This window comes from Monodelphis domestica, chromosome X, assembly GCF_027887165.1.
Source record: "Monodelphis domestica isolate mMonDom1 chromosome X, mMonDom1.pri, whole genome shotgun sequence".
NCBI lineage: Eukaryota > Metazoa > Chordata > Mammalia > Didelphimorphia > Didelphidae > Monodelphis > Monodelphis domestica.
Window position 1 is genome coordinate 62,961,128 of NC_077235.1, and position 22,162 is coordinate 62,983,289.

The 22,162-nt window shown below is 37.4% G+C and overlaps 1 protein-coding gene across 2 annotated transcripts in view; it reads right to left on the reverse strand.

Annotated features, from left to right (window-relative positions):
- Nucleotides 1–1,063: 1,063 nt before the first annotated feature.
- The window catches only part of LOC103097941 (transcriptional regulator ATRX-like), a 59,158-nt gene continuing 38,059 nt past the window's right edge, over nt 1,064–22,162 (reverse strand). For both annotated transcript variants that reach the window (XM_056809641.1, XM_056809640.1), the window contains exons 7-8: nt 14,038–14,105; nt 1,064–2,156 (exon numbers count right to left, since the gene is read on the reverse strand). In XM_056809641.1, the coding sequence (XP_056665619.1) occupies nt 1,469–2,156; nt 14,038–14,105 (756 nt within the window). In that variant the 3' untranslated portion in view covers nt 1,064–1,468. The remainder of the gene's footprint in view (nt 2,157–14,037; nt 14,106–22,162) is intronic.

Here is a 22,162-nt window from a genome sequence, read left to right on the forward strand (position 1 = left end):
ATAAAGACTCCCAGGAATATCAGAAATAAAGCCAGTCTGAACCCATAAGGTTTTCAAACTGAATAAAAGTCTTTGGGAGTATGAAGTGTTCTGTCAGATTGTGAACCATGCTTTTTTAACATGTTTATTCCTGAAATAAAGCTGAATGGGTTTTATTTACAGGAAAAACAAAGGACCCTGACTTGGAGGTTAGGAGAAGAAAAAAATCTGAGGCTTATTCCCTCCCCCCAAAAAAATTGGCTTCAGGTCCACTGACTTGGTACCTGCTCAGGCTCAATGCTCTCAGCCAGGAGCATGGAGAAAGAAACACACACACACCCAAACCCCAGAGTCTGCTTAAAGTCTGGCTCAGAAGCCAGAAAGGGAGTGGGGCTGAATAGCACTGATATGTTACTCCACGCTGCTGTATATGAGCTGCCCCAACTGCAAGCTGGAAGGTTCAAATGGCTACTGTATGTGAATCTGCTACCTGGGGGTGGGGCTAGATGTAGCAGCGACCAGGATCACAGGCTGTGGGACCTTGCACAGAGCCATGACCTCAAAGCTGCCATTGTGGGGCAGTGTCTTGGATTAGGCAGTGCAGATTGCCTGTGATTCAGGATTGGTCATGAAGATTTTCTGCTTCTTGCTGTTGCTGGGCTGGAAAACCCACATGGGGGGGAAGGGGTCAACCACGGTCAGAAGCAGGAGGCTGTAGTACTGGCCACTCAGATAGGGGAAATACATATGTTACCTTCTCCATGGAGATTCGACCCAGGGCCCAGGAGATTCCGGGACTTGGCCATGGGAGGGAGAAGTCAGGATGCAGCAGGGAGACAGCAACAGGAGTGGGAGGAGAGCCGAGAGAGTAGTGTCCAGAGAGACCCACCTACCCAGCTCTCATGGAGGGTGAGGATAGGCAGGGAGCCTGGGAAACTCTGAAGAGAGTTCCCCTGGGGGTGGGGGAAGGCAGTCCACAGCAGGAGAAAAGTCTGGTTTCTCTACTCACTTAAAGATTCTGAAGTCCCTTCATGGTTGCCAAATATATGTAAGATTAAGATTAAATATCCAAATACTCCAAGTATTATTTTAATAAGGTTTATTAATAATTATAACTTGAAGGAAAGTGAGAGAGAGAAAAGAGTGTTTTTCTAGCTGCATTAGCAGGGAAAAAAAGAGACCAAAGGTGTGGTTACAGAAACTTTTAACAACCCAACGTAAAAACATACATGAGGACACAGAGGGAAGGAATTCTAGGGAACATAGTCCTAGGCTACAACATTCCAACTACACATTCTAGATATTAACAAATGATTTCAGAATCTCAAAAATATCTTTAGATCCTGAAGAAGGAATAGATCCAATGTTCATCTCTACAGATTAAGATGTACTTGCACATTCATACTGTAATTCTTCAGTTGTAGAAACTGCTATTTCTATACTAGTTGTGTCAAGTAAAAACTTTTTGTCTTCATAATAAATTTATTTTCTACTTAAGATTTTCACCTACATTTTCAATTTCAAGATATTTTTCTGTAGTCTCACTTATGTATCTTAAAACATTTTCTTCCTTATCTCTAACAAGCAAGCTGCTTATCTCCTTGTTCAAGTATTCATCTAATGTCTCATAACTGTTTCTGATATCATGCATCAAAGATTGTAAATCTCTCAATTGATTTAACTTCACAGCTGAGCTAATTTGTGGATTATTGGCTGTTCTTTCCAAAAATTTAAGGAAATTATAGTTCATATTTATAGTGCTATCAACTAGATTTTTTGTCTTCATAATCAAATCTTTTGGAAGTATTAATGATGGGAGAAAAAAAGTTATAGAACTAGAGGAAGAATCATCTAACTGGATGTTCTCTTCAGCACAATATATATCTTTTTGCAGGGAGTGGATTTCATGTGGGTAATCACATATCTTTTCATCACTTACAAACGTTACCTGCTTTTTCTTCTGTTGTATCAAATGTGATGAATTCTCAAACACACTGTCACATGTAATAATCAAATCTAACAAAGGCTCAGGTTGGCAAATATAGCAATGCCACTGCTTTTGTTCCTCCATTACTTTTGATAACTCCTTTTGCCCGAGGTTACGCCAGATACAATTTTTGCAAAAAGCATTATGGCAATTGCTACAACAAATTAAGTCTCCATCTTCTGCACACCATCTGGAATGTAGAAAAAAATCATTAAAGCATTATTCATAGAGGATCAACTATACAACTGAATGGAGATTAAAAGTCTGCTCATTATAAAAAGTCAAGATAATCGATCTGATTTTTAAAAAATCATATACATACACACTGTGCAAGTGCAATAAAACTTAAGGGTTAATTTTAAAAGGGAAGCATTTTTCTAAGGAATAGTTTAAGAGTATTTCTCATATTTATGCATATATATATACACAGATGTGTTTATGCATGCACACATATTTTTGTTTAGTCATTATTTAGTCATGTCTTGATTCTTTGTGATGCCATTTGAGATTTTCTTGGCCAAGATACCAGAGTGTTGGCCATTTCCTTCCCCAGCTTGTTTTATAGATGAGGAACCTGAGGCAAACAGGGTAAAAGACTTGTCCAAGAGCACAGTGTCACATCAGTGTCTAATATCAGGTTTGAACCATCACTTTTCCTCATTTTTTTTCGCTTTAACTGCCTTCTAGCTCAGAAAGAATTATGTACTTCCTTATGGCTTTATTCATGGCAACCACTAGTCTGAGAAGAACTTCTCCATTTTTTTAAAGATAGCCTAGATAAATTTTTTAAGCCATGTTTCTCCTGCTAAGGCTTTTCACCCCCAACCCACCCCCCACCCCTTGCAAACTTCAAGAGAACTCCGAATTCTCTACCAGAACTGCTGCCCTGCTCCTACCGGTTTGTTTGTTGGTTTTTTTTTTCTTTCTCACTTTTTGCAGATCACTCGCCCTACTGGCCCAGCTGCTTTAGTTTGAGGGACTTAGCTGGAGACTCTTGTCTGAGAAGAAATAAGCCACTTCTCTCGTCCTATAGCTTGAGCCAGTGTTCTTCACTGCTGCCTCTCTTTGGAGCTGCTGCCAATCCTGCTTCTGTTTCCTGATACTGCCTGCTCCTGCTCCTGAACCTCCTCCTGATCTCCTGGAGCCACTCTCTGGGCAGCTGGTAAAAACTGGGGTGTGTTTTCCTTAGGCAACAATTAGCCCCCTAACTCCCTGTCCATGTGGCAGGGGAAACAAACTACACTCTAGCGTTTTACTCCAGGGGGAAAGAGAAGAAACTTCCTCTTCAAAAGAGTAAATAAAACTACAAACATGGCTCACTCTATGAAGGAGCTGTACCTTGCCTATTTCAAACAGCTTCCACTTTTAGGATATTTTTTCTTTCTACCATTCCTGGGTGCAGTGCTCCTTTCAATTATCTTGCCTGAGATTCAGTGGAGAAATTCATCTCCCTACAACCCCTTGTCATTTGGGCCTACCCAGTCTCTAAGATTTATCCAATTTGGGATTCCTTCACATTATGCTCAGCGAAAAATTCTTCCACAGTATGGGAGATTCCAGAGCTTTAACAAAAGGAATTTGAATGGATAGAGAAGGAATTTTAAAGAGTCTGGAGGTGAAATTTTCAAGCCTTTTTAGACACCATTGTCTTATGAAAGTCTGTATTTTATTGTATTTTGTTGATTTTTTTGTTTATCATTTAATTTTGTTTTAAGTTCATATATTAATCTGATCAATACTATACTGTTACACTGAATCATTTTAATCTACTGTGTTTTAACTATCAGATATATTCTGTTACCTTTCCCCTATGACTACTGAACAAAATATTGTAAAAGCCCATAAACAGCTTTTTCTTCCATTTTGGCTTTGTTAAATTTTCACATAGATGATGGATGGACTCTGTTAATCTGGTTAACAACTTTTGGAAAATTTAATGAGCAAAACATCTCAATACCATGAATAGCTAAATATTATTTTAAGGGGGCTTCAGCTATGATTTTTATATTTTTTCAATAGCTCTGACTGATCATTTTTCTGCCTCTGAGTTACTTGTAACAAGAGGTAAAGGGTCCATTTTAGTAGCTGACGTGAAGTGCAATTATATCCCCACCTCCACATTTATAAAAATGTGAATGGATGGGATATAACAGTCTCATACCAGAGTAGCTGGGAAGTGGTTCCTAGGGTGCGGTATCCCCTGGAGCATTTCTCATTGGTAACTCTTCAGCTTACTCTACCCTTCCACCAGAATGATCTAGATTCTTTGTGACATTTTTTTAGACTCAACATCAATAATACAGAGGTTTGGTTTTTTTCTAGACACCTCTGTCACATTTTTGTAATGATGGTAGTAATAGATTTAAAAAAATATCTCAGCCAAGGCTAAAAGACTGCTACGCCTGAAAAACTTGTGACAAGTATCCATTAGCTTCTAAGGTTTATTTTTTAAAATGTCATACAGTAGACTCATGTGAATCCCAGTGGTAGTGGGTTTGTTTGCTATTATCATTAAATAGGTGATTAAAACACTTCCACACCCAAGAGCAGTTTTTTTTTCCTTAAAAGGTATTGATACCAGACTTGAGATGTGGATAGCTCAGGGGACAAAAGACTCAAGTTTTATGTGATATCAAAGCTATTTAACATTATCTCATTACCTGAAAACACAATATTTGACTATCATGACTTGGGTCTTGACAGAAACAACCTAGGACTCTGAATTCAAGAGCCTTAGGAACATCAATATTCTCCAAATTACCAGGCCTTTTCTAGCCCAATTATACGGTTATGATTAAAGAAGGGAATTCTGTAAAGAGGGAAATTATTCTTTCCTCTTCACCACAAATAAATGCTAACAAACTGCCGCCAGGAGACAGAGAGACACAATAGTCCTGGAAGTGATACCATCCCCTTAGACCATTGGTCTAATCTGGCCCTACCTTCTCAAAAGAAGTCTGATATATGACAGGTAAATCAAATTACTATCACTACCTTCCTTTGATCCTGATGGGAACATTTCATTATCTTGAGCCCAATAGCCTTTGGAATAAACAATGCCCATCATCCTGGAAAGCAATGCCCAAGATAGGCTGCCATCTATTCCTGCAGATATTACCTATTTTAGTTATTTCTGCTACTGAAGAACCAGAAAAAATAAGTAGAACCTAATCCTTTATTTTGCCAAATGATTCAACTTTAAAGAGATGGACATGATATTAAAGAAAAGTATTGCTGCTGCACCCTCAGAGACACAGTCCACAACTGAAACTTCTTCTGTTAGAATGTGTGTCAATTGAAAACAGGGGCAGTTTAGCTTTGTTTTCATCTACAGTGCTCAGTGCAGTAGATTATACAAAGTAAGCACTTAACATAGAGAGGAAGAAAGAAAACTGAGAAGGCAGGGAGAGCCAGTTTGTGAAAACCTTTACAAACCAGAGGATGTCTGATCCTGGAAATAATAGTTTATGTGTCACTGGAGTTTATGTGAGAGGAGGGAACTTCTGGCAAATCATCTCTATTTGTTTCAGTGAAATAGTCAAGGCACTCCATTTAAAGGAAAATTAAAAAGAAAACATGGAAGTGACAGAAGGGACAGAAAGATTGGGGAATGGGAGAGTGAAAATATGTAAAATGACAATTTTGCTGAACTTCTCTAGCTGTTTAGGTAGAGCAGTGGGTGGTAAGAGCTATTCTTTTTTTAAATATATATTATTTGATCATTTCCAAGCATTATTCGTTAAAGACATAGATCATTTTCTTTTCCTCCCCCCCACCCCCCACAGCCGACGCGTAAGTCCACTGGGCATTAGATGTTTTCTTGATTTGAACCCATTGCTTTGTTGATAGTATTTGCATTAGAGTGTTCATTTAGAGTCTCTCCTCTGTCATGTCCCCTCAACCTCTGTATTCAGGCAGTTGCTTTTCCTCGGTGTTTCCACTCCCATAGTTTATCCTTTGCTTATGAATGGTGTTTTTTTTTTTCTCCTGGATCCCTGCAAGTTGTTCTGGGACATTGCACTGACACTAATGGAGAAGTCCATTATGTTCGACTGAACCACAGTCTATCAGTCTCTGTGTACAATGTTCTCCTGGTTCTGCTCCTCTCGCTCTGCATCACTTCCTGGAGGTCGTTCCAGTCTCCATGGAATTCCTCCACTTTATTATTCCTTTTAGCACAATAGTATTCCATCACCAACATATACCACAGTTTGTTCAGCCATTCCCCAATTGATGGGCATCCCCTCGTTTTCCAGTTTTTGGCCACCACAAAGAGCGCAGCTATGAATATTCTTGTACAAGTCTTTTTGTCCATTATCTCTTTGGGGTACAGACCCAGCAGTGCTATGGCTAGGTCAAAGGGTAGATAGATATTCCTTTGTCGCCCTTTGGACATAGTTCCAAATTGCCCTCCAGAATGGTTGGATCAGTTCACAACTCCACCAGCAATGAATTAATGTCCCCACTTTGCCACATCCCCTCCAGCATTCATTACTTTCCTTTGCTGTCATGTTGACCAATCTGCTAGGTGTGAGGTGATACCTCAGAATTGTTTTGATTTGCATCTCTCTGATTATAAGAGATTTAGAACACTTCTTCATGTGCTTGTTAATAGTTTTGATTTCTTTATCTGAAAACTGCCTATCCATTTCCCTTGCCCATTTATCAATTGGAGAATGGCTTGATTTTTTGTACAATTGATTTAGCTCATTATAAATATGAGTAATTAAACCTTTGTCAGAGGTTTCTATGAAGATTTTTTCCCAATTTGTTGTTTCCCTTCTGATTTTAGTTACATTGGTTTTGTTTGTACAAAAGCTTTTTAGTTTGATGTAGTCAAAATTATTTATTTTACATTTTGTAATTCTTTCTATATCTTGCTTGGTTTTAAAGCCTTTCCCCTCCCAAAGGTCTGACATGTATACTATTCTGTGTTTACCCAATTTACTTATGGTTTCCTTCTTTATGTTTAAGTCACTCACCCATTTTGAATTTATCTTGGTGTAGGGTGTGAGGTGTTGATCTATTCCTAGTCTCTCCCACACTGTCTTCCAATTTTCCCAACAGTTTTTATCGAATAGTGGATTTTTGTCCCAAAAGCTGGGTTCTTTGGGTTTGTCAAAGAATGTCTTGCTGAGGTCATTTACCCTAAGTCTATTCCACTGATCTTCCTTTCTGTCTCTTAGCCAGTACCAAATTGTTTTGATGACTGCTGCTTTGTAATATAGTTTTAGGTCAGGGACTGCTAGGCCCCCTTCATTTGTGTTTTTTTTTTCATTATTTCCCTGGATATCCTTGATCTTTTGTTCTTCCAAATGTACTTTGTTATGTTTTTTTCTAAATCAGTGAAGAAGTATTTTGGTAGTTCAATGGGTATGGCACTAAATAGATAAATAAGTTTGGGTAGGATGGTCATTTTTATTATATTGGCTCGTCCTATCCATGAGCAGTTAATGTTTTTCCATTTGCTCAAGTCTAGTTTTAGTTGTGTGGAGAGTGTTTTGTAGTTGTGTTCATATAGTTCCTGTGTTTCTCTCGGGAGGTAGATTCCTAGGTATTTTATTTTGTCTAAGGTGATTTTGAATGGGATTTCTCTTTCTAGTTCTTGCTGCTGAGCTGTGTTGGAGATATATAGAAAAGCTGATGATTTATGTGGGTTTATTTTGTATCCTGCAACTTTGCTAAAGTTGTTGATTATTTCAATTAGCTTTTTGGTTGAATCTCTAGGATTCTTTAAGTAGACCATCATGTCATCCGCAAAGAGTGATAACTTGGTCTCCTCTTTGCCTATTTTGATGCCTTCAATTCCTTTATCTTCTCTAATTGCTACTGCTAGTGTTTCTAGTACAGTGTCAAATAGTAGAGGTGATAATGGGCATCCTTGTTTCACTCCTGATCTTATTGGGAATGCATCTAGTTTATCCCCATTGTAGATATTAGCTGATGGTTTTAGATATATACTGTTTATTATTTTTAGGAATGACCCTTCTATTCCTATGCTTTGTAGTGTTTTTAATAGGAATGGGTGTTGTATTTTATCAAAGGCTTTTTCTGCATCTATTGACATAATCATGTGGTTCTTGCTAGTTTGCTTGTTGATGTGGTCAATTATGTGGAAGGTTTTCCTAATGTTGAACCAGCCCTGTATCCCTGGTATGAATCCTACTTGATCATGGTGAATGATCCTTCTGATCACTTGCTGGAGTCTTTTTGCTAGTATCCTATTTAAGATTTTTGCATCTATATTCATTAGGGAGATTGGCCTATAGTTTTCTTTCTCTGTTTTTGACCTGCCTGGTTTTGGAATCAGTACCATGTTTGTGTCGTAAAAGGAGTTTGGTAGAACTCTCTCTTTGCTTATTATGTCAAATAGTTTGTATAGTATTGGGATTAACTGTTCTCTGAATGTTTGATAGAATTCACAGGTGAATCCATCAGGCCCTGGGGATTTTTTCTTAGGAAGTTCTTTGATGGCTTGTTGGATTTCAATTTCTGATATGGGATTATTTAAGAATTCTATTTCCTCTTCTGTTAGTCTAGGCAGTTTGTATTTTTGTATATATTCATCCATTTCTCCTAAATTGGTGTATTTATTGCCATATAATTGGGCAAAGTAATTTCTAATGATTGCCTTAATTTCATCTTCATCGGAGGTGCTGTCCCCCTTTTCATCTTTAATGCTGTGAATTTGCTTTTCTTCCTTCCTTTTTTAAATTAGATTGACTAGTACTTTGTCTATTTTGTTTGTTTTTTCAAAGTACCAGCTTCTTGTCTTATTTATTAAATCAATAGTTCTATCACTTTCTATCAGTTTCTATGATTTCTTCTTTAACTAAAGGGTTTTGGAGTATCATATTGTTTAATTTCCAATTGGTTTTAGATTTGGTTTTCCATGTACCATTACTAATCATTATTTTTATTGCCTTGTGATCTGAAAAGGCTGCATTCATTATTTCTGCTTTTCTGCATTTGTGTGCTATGTTTCTGTGACCTAATGTATGGTCAATTTTTGTGAATGTGCCATGTGGTGCTGAGAAGAAGGTGTATTCCTTTTTATCCCTATTTATTTTTCTCCATATGTCTACTAATTGTAGTTTTTCTAAGATTTCATTCACTTCTTTTACCTCTTTCTTATTTATTTTTTGATTTGATTTATCTAAATTTGATAATGGTTGGTTTAAGTCTCCCACTAGTATGGTTTTATTGTCTATTTCTTCCTTCAATTCTCCTAGTTTCTCCATTAGAAATTTGGGTGCTATATTATTTGGTGCATACATGTTGATTAATGATATTTCCTCATTGTCTAGGGTCCCTTTTAACAAAATATAATTACCTTCCCTATCCCTTTTGATCAGGTCTATTTTTGCATTGGCTTTATCAGATATCATGATTACCACTCCTGCCTTCTTTCTATCAGTTGAGGCCCAGAAGGTCTTATTCCATCCTTTAATTCTGACCTTGTGGGTGTCAACCCGCCTCATGTGTGTTTCTTGAAGACAACATATGGTAGGGTTTTGGATTCTAATCCATTCTGCTATTCGTCTATGTTTTATGGGTGAGTTCATCCCATTCACATTCAAAATTATGATTGTCATTTGTGGACTCCCTGGCATTTTGATAGCCTTCCCTAATTCTAACCTTTTCTTCTTCGGCTCTACCTTTTAGTCCAGTGATTTACTTTGAATCAGTCCCCCTTGTCCCCTCCCTTGATGTTTCCCTTTTTAGTCCCTCCCTTTTTCTCTTCCCCTCCCCCCTCTCTTTCCCTCCCTTTTTGTTCTCCCTCTCCCCCTCCCCCCCTTGGTTTTCCCTTCTCCCTACCCTTGTTGGGTAAGATAGAATTCAAGATCCCAATGGATCTGGATGTTTTTCCCTCTCAGAGTTGATTTCCCTGAGATTGAGGTTTAAGTAAACCCCCCCCCTCTCTTCCTCTCCTTCTTATAGGAGTTTTCTTCCCCTCCCCTTCCCATGTGAATCTTTGTGTGAGAATGATTATTCTATTTGGTCTTTTTTTACCCCCTATTTATACATTACATTTTCCCCACATATTAGTATACATAGATTGATATAAATGTAGTCCTTATAGAAGAGAGTTTGAGTAAAAGAAGAAGATAACATTTTTCCCCTTTCCTTAATATTTACCTTTTCAGGTATTCCTTGCTCTTTGATTTTCAGTATCAAACTTTCCACAGAGCTCTGGTCTTTTCTTTGCAAAAAGTTGGAAATCTTCTATTTTGTTGAATGCCCATACTTTCCCTTGGAAATATATAGTCAGTTTTGCTGGGTAGTTGATTCTTGGTTGGAGACCCAGCTCTCTTGCCTTTCTGAAGATCATGTTCCATGCCTTACGATCATTCAGAGTAGAACTTGCAAGGTCTTGTGTGACCCTGATTGGCATTCCTTTATATCTAAATTGTCTTTTTCTGGCTTCCTGTAGGATTTTTTCTTTTGTTTGATAGCTTTGGAATTTGGCAATTACATTCCTGGGAGTTGTCTTTTGGGGGTTTAGTGTAGAAGGTGTTCTGTGAGCTCTGTCAGTGGCTGTATTGCCCCCTTGTTCTAGAATCTCTGGGCAATTTTCTTTGATTATATCTTGTATCACCATGTCCAGTTTGGTGTTTATTTCTGGCTTTTCTGGGAGTCCAATTATTCTTAAATTATCTCTTCTCCCTCTATTTTCCAGATCTATCACCTTGTCAGTGAGATATTTTATGTTCTCTTCTAATTTCTTGGTGTTTTGGCTTTGCTTTATTAGTTCTTGCTTTAAAGCCTGGTTTTCTTTTACAGTTTGGTCAAACTGGTTTTGTAGATGCGTGAATTTCTTTTGCATTATTTCCCACTTTTCCTCCCAGAAGGCTTCCATCTTTTTGGTCATTTCTGATTCAAATTCTTCATGGGTTTGTGGAGAGTTTCCATTTCCTTTGGAAGATTTTGGAGAATTTTCTTGTATATCTTCTTCTATCTCCTCTGTATTTTGGCTCCATAGAATGTGTCCAAAGTCGCCCCTTTCTTCTTATTTTTCTTGGTATTTTGGGGCTTCTGTGCTTCTGTGGAGTTTGCCATCTCCGAATGGGGAGGATTAGCTTTTCTTATCTCTGTCTGGTGTTCAGAGGCTTTAGTCCTGGGCAGATTGTCGGTTCTATGAGGTTTCCCTGGGTTAAATTGAGTATGCCTCACTGGAACTGGAGTGGAAGGGTCGGACCAGGAGGCCACACTCTCTCCCGGCTCTCTGGGTCGGGTTGCTTTCCGGAAGTTGCCTTCAGAATAGCTGGCCGTGAGGCTGTTTCGTCGGCCTGCGGGGGGATGGGCTTCGGCTTCCCAGAGCTCCGAGGGCAGGGACTTTCGCTGAGACTTGAATAGCAGGATCCAGCCCGTGAGGCTGTCTTGCCCGCCCTGAGGGTTGCTGTTGTTTCAGACAAGCCTACTCTCTGCGGTGGGGAGCTCCGAGGGCAGTGACTTTCACTGGGACTCGGATAGAAGGCCCTGAGGGTTGTTGTTCCGAGGACCCTGCTCTCTGAGCCCAGCGGGGCTGCGGCTTCCGGGAGCCTTGGACTCTGCGCTCCTACCCCTTAGGTCCGAGTGATCTCGGGTTCTGGCTTTTGAGGGGGCCGTACCTTTTGATCCGGGTCCAGGTCCAGGAGGGTTCCCAGGGTCTATGCTGTTGATCGTTTTGAATTTCGGCGCCTTAGGAGCTTATAGTTTGAGATAGGTCGGGAAGGGTTTTCCGGAGATCTGAACTTTAGCTTTCTCTAAGCCGCCATCTTAACCGGAAGTGGTAAGAGCTATTCTTAATATTGTGAATTCAGGATCAAAGACAAATCACAAATATATAGGAACAATGCAGAATTGATCTTATTCATCAATACAAGAACAAAGAGCAGGAATTGCAGGACTGATGGCCCCCACAAGAATTGTGAAATGGAAGAACTAGAAGTCATGGGAAATGATTAAGATATCAGTTGTGGTAAGGTAAAAGAATAAAGGACAAAAGATTATAATTAGATAAAAGTGTTTTTCATGATCAGGGATGTGAACCACTTCTCAGTTGTGGTTAGGTAAAGAATTTACATCATATTTGTGTATTGCTCAGAGAGAGTAAATTAATAAAGTCATGAGAATGAAGGAGACTGAAGAATTCCAAATTATTACAAGAAAGCAGCAATAGGTATCTTGAATTTCAAAATATTACAGTAGGAAATAAAAGTTTTGGAGCAGTCATGAAATTGATAGAAGGAAATGCTCTAAAGAGGAAAAACCTCCAGAAATTGGAGTGGGCAGAAAAATTAACAAAAAAGATAATGCTGGCAGAAGAAAAGCTTAGAAGTAACAAAAAGGAAAAGGGAATATTTTAGTTTTCCCTTCATGGCAAGAGAACTCAGGATTGCCCAATGTGGAAGGAAAATTCTGATGCTTCAGTATCCAGTTCCTACAGAAACCAAAATCAGAGGAGAGAGAGACAGAAGTAAGTGATGAGAAAAATTTTAAAGACAAAAGTCTGAAAGTACAATTTCAGGAAGAAAATACAAAGTCTCAGAACATAAAAAGATATGACAACAAGGAAAAGGTCACACAGAAGGAAATATGGCCTCCATATTTAGTAATGAGTTAAAGGTATCTATGAACAAATACTACACAAAATAAAGCAAATAATCCAAAACTTGATAAGACAAAGGACCCTGTGGTTTTCAGGAGATCATAGAACTATATCATGCTGTTTCTGAGAGCAAAATTGCGGAGTTCGAATTGGAAACTACACTTTTAATAATTGTGTGACCATGGGCAAGTCAGACCTTACTTCTATCTGCTTTAGTTTCCTCAGCTGTAAGATAAGGATCATAACAATACCTTTCAGGACTTTTTTGAGGATCAAATGCATATTTGTAATGCACTTAGCTCAGTGTCTGGAACACAGCAGGCACTATATAAATATTAGCTGTTGCCATCTTTTCCCAGCATTATTATACTAATTGTCTCTCTTCCATTCTTATTTATCTTCTAGGCTAATTGAAACTGAAAGCTTGAGATTAAGAACTAAACTCTTAAAATATATGCTGATGTCTTGACTAAATTTTTAATAAATATTTTTTGAATTTAAAACATTTCAAACATGCTATCTTTTTATGAAGTTAAATTGCCCCAAAGGCAAAATTTACCTTGTGGGAAACAAACAATAAATATTTATTGCAGTAAATATTATGTGTGAAATAGCAAGAATACAAAAGACATACGCAAACAGGCTTTACCTTTAAGGAACTTATGTTCCATAGAGGGAGACAACAGATATACACATAAACACAAGTAAATAATTACATAGAATAAAGACAGTTTTAAAGGGGAAAAAACTAGAAACCAGAGAGAAGAGATTTAACCTCTGAAAGAAACAAAAAGATTACATAAGGAAAGGTGAGGAGAAAGTAAACTTCAGGGATGGGAACTACCTCAAGAAAAGGAGCAAGACCAAAGTGTAATATGATATAAAGAAGACTGGGAAAGTAAATTTAAAATAGGTCGTATAGGTCTTTACATGTCTAAGAGAAGTCTGTGTTTCATTTTATTGATAATAAAAAATCACTATAATTTGATGATCCTCTAGAGAAGTGTCATGGCCATGCTCTAAGAATATTATTGTGGCAGGTAGGGGTAACATGGAAGCCTGGATCAATCAGAACTTCTTAAACTTTTTTTAATCTTATATATACCACATATCACAGTATGGTGAAACCTATGTACCCTTATTTAGAATAATTTTTTCAATCCATTATTTAAGTAAATACTCCAAGACAGATGTTAGTAAAAATAGAACTGTAAATTTTTCTTCCAAATTTAGAGAAGCCTAACGAGTTATGGTTAAGAATTTTTAGTATTAACTATAACAAAGTTGATTGCCACTTTTCCTCAACTAGAAAATATATAAAATTAAAAATTAAATACTTGCATTACCCTTATTCTGAATATACCCAATAATATAAAGCATTTGATAACATCACTCAGCATCACTGATACTACAAAAAAAGATTATTTAAGATACACCCAAAGGAAAATGATTTCTATTTCCTCGATATTATAATGCCTACCTGCATTGCTCATCCATTCCTGCAGAATCACGGCTTATGTCATCACTCATATAATATCTGTAGCAGCTCTAGAAAGAAATTAATATTTAGTTTACATTTTAAAATTTCTTAAAATGTTATCAATTACAAAGCACATATTTTTAAATTATTCAAACCACTAAGATCACAATATTTTTCTTTTTTTAAATAATATTTTATTTGATCATTTCCAAGCATTATTCATTAGAGACAAAGATCATTTTCTTTTGCTCCCTCCCCATAGCCGACGCGTAATTCCACTGGGTATCATATGTGTTCTTGATTCGAACCCACTGCCATGTTGTTAGTATTTGCATTAGAGTGTTCGTTTAGAGTCTCTCCTCTGACATGTCCCCTCATACGTTGTAGTCAGCCAGTTGCTTTTCCTCAGTGTTTCTACTCCCACAGTTTGTCCTCTTCTTATGGATAGTGTTTTCCTCCTGGATCCCTGCAGATTGTTCAGGGACATTACACCGCCACTAATGGAGAAGTCCATTACGTTCGATTATACCACAGTGTATAAGTCTCTGTGTACAATGTTCTCCCGGTTCTGCTCCTCTCGCTCTGCATCACTTCCTGGAGGTCGTTCCAGTCTCCATGGAATTCGTCCACTTTATTATTCCTTTTAGCACAATAGTATTCCATCACCAACATATACCACAATTTGTTCAGCCATTCCCCAATTGATGGGCATCCCCTCGTTTTCCAATTTTTGGCCACCACAAAGAGCGCAGCTATGAATATTCTTGTACAAGTCTTTTTCCCCATTATCTCTTTGGGGTACAAACCCAGCAGTGCTAAGGCTGGATCAAAGGGTAGACATTCTTTTATCGCCCTTTGGGCATAGTTCCAAATTGCCCTCCAGAATGGTTGGATCAGTTCACAACTCCATCCGCAATGAATTAATGTCCCTACTTTGCCACATCCCCTCCATCATTCACTGCTTTCCTCTGCTGTCATGTTGGCCAATCTGCTAGTTGTGAGGTGATACCTCAGAGTTGTTTTTGATTTGCATCTCTCTGATTATAAGAGATTTAGAGCACTACTTCATGTGTTTATTAATAGTTTTGATTTCTTTATCTGAAAACTGCCTATCCATGTCCCTTGCCCATTTATCAATTAGAGAATGTCTTGATTTTTTGTACAATTGATTTAGTTCTTTGTAAATTTGAGAAATTAAACCTTTGTCTGAGGTTTTTATGAGGATTGTTTCCCAATTTGTTGTTTTCCTTCTGATTTTGGTTACATTGGTTTCGTTTGTACAAAAACTTTTTAATTTGATGTAGTCCAAATTATTTACTTTGCATTTTGTGACTCTTTATAAGTTTGAGTAATTAAACCTTTGTCAGAGGTTTTTATGAAGATTTTTCCCCAATTTGTTGTTTCCTTCTGATTTTAGTTACATTGGTTTTGTTTGTTCAAAAGCTTTTTAATTTGATGTAGTAGAAATTATTTATTTTACATTTTGTGATTCTTTCCATGTCTTCCTTGGTTTTAAAGTCTTTCCGCTCCCAAAGGTCTGACATGTATACTATTCTGTGTTTACCCAATTTACTTATGGTTTCCTTCTTTATGTTTAAGTCATTCACCCATTTTGAATTTATCTTGGTGTAGGGTGTGAGGTGTTGATCAGTTCCTAATCTCTCCCATACTGTCTAACAATTTTCCCAGCAGTTTTTATTGAATAGTGGATTTTTGTCCCAAAACCTGGGATCTTTGGGTTTATCGTATACTGTCTTGCTGAGGTCACTTGCCCCCAGTCTATTCCACTGATCCTCCTTTCTGTCTCTTAGCCAGTACCAAATTGTTTTGATGACTGCGGCTTTGTAATATAGTTTGAGGTCTGGGACTGCAAGGCCCCAATCATTTGTGTTTTTTTTTTCATTATTTCCCTGGATATCCTTGATCCTTTGTTCTTCCAAATGAACTTTATTATGGTTTTTTCTAAATCAGTAAAGAAATTTTTGGGGAGTTTATTAGGTATTGCACTAAATAGATAAATAAGTTTGGGTAGGATGTTCATTTTTATTATATTGGCTCGTCCTATCCATGAGCAGTTAATGTTTTTCCAATTGCTCAAGTCTAGTTTTAGTTGTGTGGAGCGTGTTTTGCAGTTGTGTTCATATAGTTCCTGTGTTTGTCTCAGGATATCGATTCCTAGGTATTTTATTTTGTCTAAGGTGATTTTGAATGGGGTTTCTCTTTCTATTTTTTCTGCTGAGCTGTGTTGGAGATAATTTAGAAATGCTGATGACTTATGCGGGTTTATTTTGTATCCTGCAACTTTGCTAAAGTTGTTGATTATTTCAGTTAGCTTTTTGGTTGAATCTCTAGGATTCTTTAAGTAGACCATCATGTCATCTGCAAAGAGTGATAACTTGGTCTCCTCCTTGACTATTTTGATGCCTTCAAATTTCTTTTTCTTCTCTAATTGCTACTGCTGGTGTTTCTAGTACAATGTCAAATAGTAGAGGTGATAATGGGCATCCTTGTTTCACGCCTGATCTTAATGGGAATGCATCTAGTTTATCCCCATTGCAGATGATATTAGCTGATGGTTTTAGATATATACTGTTTATTATTTTTAGGAATGACCCTTCTATTCCTATGCTTTGTAGTGTTTTTAATAGGAATGGGTGTTGTATTTTATCAAAGGCTTTTTCTGCATCTATTGCGATAATCATGTGGTTCTTGTTGGTTTGCTTTTTGATGTGGTCAATTATGTGGATGGTTTTCCTAATATTGAACCAGCCCTGCATCCCTAGTATAAATCCTACCTGGTCATAGTGAATAACCCTCATGATCACTTGCTGGAGTCTTTTTGCTAGTATCCTAGTTAAGATTTTTGCATCTATATTCATTAGGGAGATTGGTCTATAATTTTCTTTCTCCGTTTTTGACCTGCCTGGTTTTGGAATCAGTACCATGTTTGTGTCATAAAAGGAGTTTGGTAGAACTCCCTCTTTGCTTATTATGTCAAATAGTTTGTATAGTATTGGGATTAACTGTTCTCTGAATGTTTAATAGAATTCACTTGTGAATCCATCGGACCCTGGGGATTTTTTCTTTGGGAGTTCTTTGATGGCCTGTTGGATTTCAATTTCTGATATGGGATTATTTAAGAATTCTATTTCTTCTTCCGTTAGTCTATGCAGTTTGTATTTTTGTATATATTCATCCATGTCACCTAAATTGGTGTATTTATTGCCATATAATTGGGCAAAGTAATTTTTAATGATTGCCTTAATTTCCTCTTAATCAGAGGTGATGTCCCCCTTTTCATCTTTGATGCTGTTAATTTGTTTTTCTTCTTTCCTTTTTTTAATTAGATTGACCAGTACTTTGTCTATTTTGTTTGTTTTTTCAAAGTACCAGCTTCTTTTCTTATTTATTAAATCAATAGTTCTATCACTTTCGATTTTATTAATTTCTCCCTTAAGTTTTGGGATTTCTAGTTTGGTTTTCTTCTGGGGGGTTTTAATTTGATCACTTTCAAGTTTTTTTATTTACATTTCCAATTGATTGATCTCTGCTCTCCCTAGTTTGTTAATATATGCACTCAGGGATATGAATTTACCTCTGATTGCTGCTTTGGCTGCATCCCAACAGCTTTGAAAGGATGTCTCGCCGTTGTCATTTTCCTCAATGAAATTATTGTTTCTATGATTTCTTCTCTAACTAAATGATTTTGGAGTATCATATTGTTTAATTTCCAAATAGTGTTTGATTTGGTTTTCCACGTACCTTTACTGATCATTATTTTTATTGCCTTGTGATCTGAAAAGGCTGCATTTATTAGTTCTGCTTTTCTGCATTTGTATGCCATGTTTCTGTGACCTAGTGTATTGTCAATGTTTGTGAATGTGCCATGTGGTGCTGAGAAGAAGGTGTATTCCTTTTTGTCCCTATTTATTTTTCTCCATATGTCTATTAATTCTAATTTTTCTAAGATTTCATTCACTTCTTTTACCTCTTTCTTATTTATTTTTTGATTTGATTTATCTAAATTTGATAATGGTTGGTTCAAGTCTCCCACTAATATGGTTTTACTGTCTATTTCTTCCTTCAATTCTCCTAGTTTCTCCATTAGAAATTTGGGTGCTATATTATTTGGTGCGTATATGTTGATTAGTGATATTTCCTCATTATCTAAAGTCCCTTTTAACAGAATATAATTACCTCCCCTATCCCTTTTAATCAGGTCTATTTTTGCTTTGGCTTTATCAGATATCATGATTGCAAATCCTGCCTTCTTTCTGTCAGTTGAGGCCCAGAAGGTCTTACTCTATCCTTTAATTCTGACCTTTTGGGTGTCTACCCGCCTCATGTGTGTTTCTTGAAGACAACATATGGTAGGGTTTTGGATTCTAATCCATTCTGCTATTCGTCTATGTTTTATGGGTGAGTTCATCCCATTCACGTTCAAAGTTATGACTGTCACTTGTGGACTCCCTGGCATTTTGATATCTTTCCCTAATTCTAACCTTTCTTCTTCAGCTCTAACTTTTTAATCCAGTGATTTACTTTAAATCAGTCCACCTTGTCCCCTCCCTTGATATATTTCCCTTTCTAGCCCCTCCCTTTTGTTCCCTCCCCCACCCCCCTCTTCTTTCCTCCCTTTTTTATGTTCCCTCCCCCCCACCCCCCCTTGGTTTTCCCTTCTCCCTACCCTTGTTGGGTAAGATAGAATTGAAGATCCCAATGAATCTGGATGTTCTTTCCTCTCAGAGTTGATTTCCCTGAGGGCAAGTTTTAAGTAAAAACTCTCTTCCTCTCCTTCTCATAGGATATAGTTTTCTTCCCCTCCCCTTCCCGTGTGAATCTTTGTGTGAGAAAGATTATTCTATTCGGTCTTTCTGTTCCCCCTATTTATACATTACATTTTCCCCACATATTAACATACATAGATTGATATAAATGTAGTCCTTATAGAAGAGCTTTTGAATAAAAGAAAAAGATAACATTTTTCTCCTTTTCCCTTTCCTTCATATTTACCTTTTCAGGTATTCCATGCTCTTTGTTTTTTGATATCGAACTTTCCACAGAGCTCTGGTCTTTTCTTTGCAAAAACTTGGAAATCTTCTATTTTGTTGAATGCCCATACTTTCCCTTGGAAGTATATAGTCAGTTTTGATGGGTAGCTGATTCTTGGTTGAAGGCGCAGCTCTCTTGCCTTTCTGAAAATCATGTTCCATGCCTTACAGTCATTCAGAGTGGAACTTGCAAGGTCTTGTGTGACCCTGATTGGCATTCCTTTATATCTAAATTGTCTTTTTCTGGCTTCTTGTAAGATTTTTTCTTTTGCTTGAAAGCTTTGGAATTTGGCAATTACATTCCTGGGAGTTGTCTTTTGGGGGTTTAGTGTAGAGGATGTTCTGTGAACTCTTTCAGTGCCTGTATTGCCCTCTTGTTCTAAAATCTCTGGGCAATTTTCTTTGATTATATCTTGTATTATGATGTCTAGTTTGCTGTTTATTTCTGGCTTTTCTGGTAGTCCAATTATTCTTAAATTGTCTCTTCTCCCTCTATTTTCCAAGTCTATGACCTTGTCGGTGAGATGTTTTATGTTCTCTTCTAATTTCTTGGTCTTTTGGCTTTGCTTTATTATTTCTTTTACATGCTCATTGTCTTCCAGTTTCCTGATTCTGACCTTTAAAGCCTGGTTTTCCTTTTCAGTTTGGTCAAACTGGTTTTGTATATGCGTGAATTTCTTTTGCATTATTTCCCACTTTTCCTCCCAGAAGGCTTCCATCTTTTTGATCATTCCGATTCAAATTCTTCTTGGGTTTGTGGAGTTTCCGTTTCCTTTGGAAGGTTTTAGAGCATTTGCTTGTGTTTCCTCTTCTATTTCCTCTGTATTTTGTATTTTTGCTCCATAAAATGTGTCCAAAGTCACCCCCTTCTTCTTGTTTTTCTTGGAGTTTTGAGGCTTTTCTGTGCTGTTTTCCATCTCTATCTGAGTGGGGAGGTCTAGCTTTTCTTATCTCTGTCTGGTGTTCAGAGGCTTTAGCCCCAGGTAAATCGTCCGTTTGCAGGTGTTACTTCTCTCAGTTCCCTCCTGATGCTTTTTCTTTGCCTTACTTCCACGCTCTAAGCCTGGCTTGGCACTGTCCACAAGGTATCTCAGAGCCTTTGTGGGCCAGAAGAGCCTGCACTCTGAGGGGGGAGGGGCCGTGGCTTCCCGGAGCTCCGAGGGCTCCTGATAGGATTAACTTCAGCTGGGTTGGACTGAGTGTGTCTTAAAGCAGGGACCTTCCCTGAGACTCGGATGGAAGGATCCAGCTGGGGGGCTATAGGCTTCCCTCTGTCTCTCTCTGTTTCCCTGCTGTCTGGGTTACCCCCGCTACTGGCTCAGGTTGTTTTCAGGATGAGGCCTTCAGAATAGGCGGCCCTGAGGTCCTTTTGCTGGCTCTTAGGTTCCCGCTGCTACCTTGGACTCAGAGCTCGGGGTTGGGGGGGATGGGTCCTGGGACCTTCCTTCTGCCTACCCCTTAGATCTGAGTGATCTCAGGTTCTGGCTTTTGGGAGGCCATACCTTTTGATCCAGGTCCAGGAGGAGGGTTCCCGGGATCTATCCTGTTGTTTGTTTTGAGTATCGGTGCCCTAGGAGCATACAGTTTGAGATCGGTAAGGAAGGGTTTCTGGAGATCTGAACTTTAGCTCTCTCTAAGCCGCCATCTTGACCGGAAGTCAACTCACAATATTTTTCAACATAAAACTAGGGTCAGAACTTAAAAGACTTATAGCAAAGAAATGGAACATTTTGGTGTATAAAAGAACTGGCAACAAAATATTGACCCATCATTGAGGAATGTCTAAACAAAATGTGTATAAACATAGTTCAATATACTATGCACTACAGAAAAGAATGAAGTATTCATTTTAACTGGTAAATTGATTAAAAGAAAATTGAAAAAGATTTCCAAAGGAAAAATTGTATAAATTGATAAAAAAGTAAAATAAATACCAAGAATCACACAAAAATTCTAACATATTATAAATACACACACATATGATATGTAACAACACATTGGGAAAAACAATGAACATCAAATCCAATACTTTAGTAGTAGTGGTATGGTTGTTAAGAGTACTGTAAGACCCCAGATCAAATCTTTCCTCATGTAACAACCCTTTACAGAATTATTTTCTTAATCAAGAAAATTTGAATCATAATAACAACATAAAGGGGAAGCAAGTAGCACTGTGGAGAGAGCCAGGCCTGGGAAATAGAATAATCTCTCAGGTCAGATTCATCCACAGTCACTTCCTAGATTTATGACCTGCACAAGTCATTTAATTGGTTTGTCCAGCCTTTTCCCTTCTGCCTTAGAGTTGTAACTAATACAGAAAAAAGGAGATTCTTGGTCTTTTTTTCTTCTTTTAATATACTAAGTGTTTGTTTCAAGGCAGAAGAAGTGTAACAAATCATTTTCTCATGACTACACAGTCAGAAAATATTTGAGGCTAAATCTGAACCTAGGAATTTCCTTCTCTATCCAGTTAAACACTTATTTGGCCACAAAAGCAAGAGTTTTAAAAATAATACTAATAATATTGTAAAAGCACTTTGCAAATCATAAAATGCTATTATTAAAAGTATTGTTATTATGACAACAAATGCTAAGCCCAGAAAAGAGATCATTTAAAACGTCATTCTCTCAGTCAGAAGCAGGGATATCTGAGGGCAGAAAACATTTGCATATATTATCTAAAATGTGTTTTTCTCTTTTGATTTAAATATTTCCCTTTTTACAAAGTAACTATGAGAGATAAGAAATTACTACAAGGAAAAATTGTGACATAAAAATAAAATTCTTTTTTAAAATTCAAAAAGAGATAAAAAGAAAAACACCTTAAAGCAAGTGAACAAAACAATCAAAAACAAACAAAGAAAAGCTTTGACAAGACCCAAAAATAAGTATTATCATTCTCCTGGCTAAGGCTTTTAAGAGGACTTCAGGAAAATAAAGGAAACACATGAGTGAAAATGAATATCTTGTTTTAAAAATTTGTGTTTATTCCAAGTGTATATAAAAATTAAAAAGTAAAGTTCATTTGAATTAACCAATTTTATCAATAAAATCTTGTACCCCAATTCTGAAGA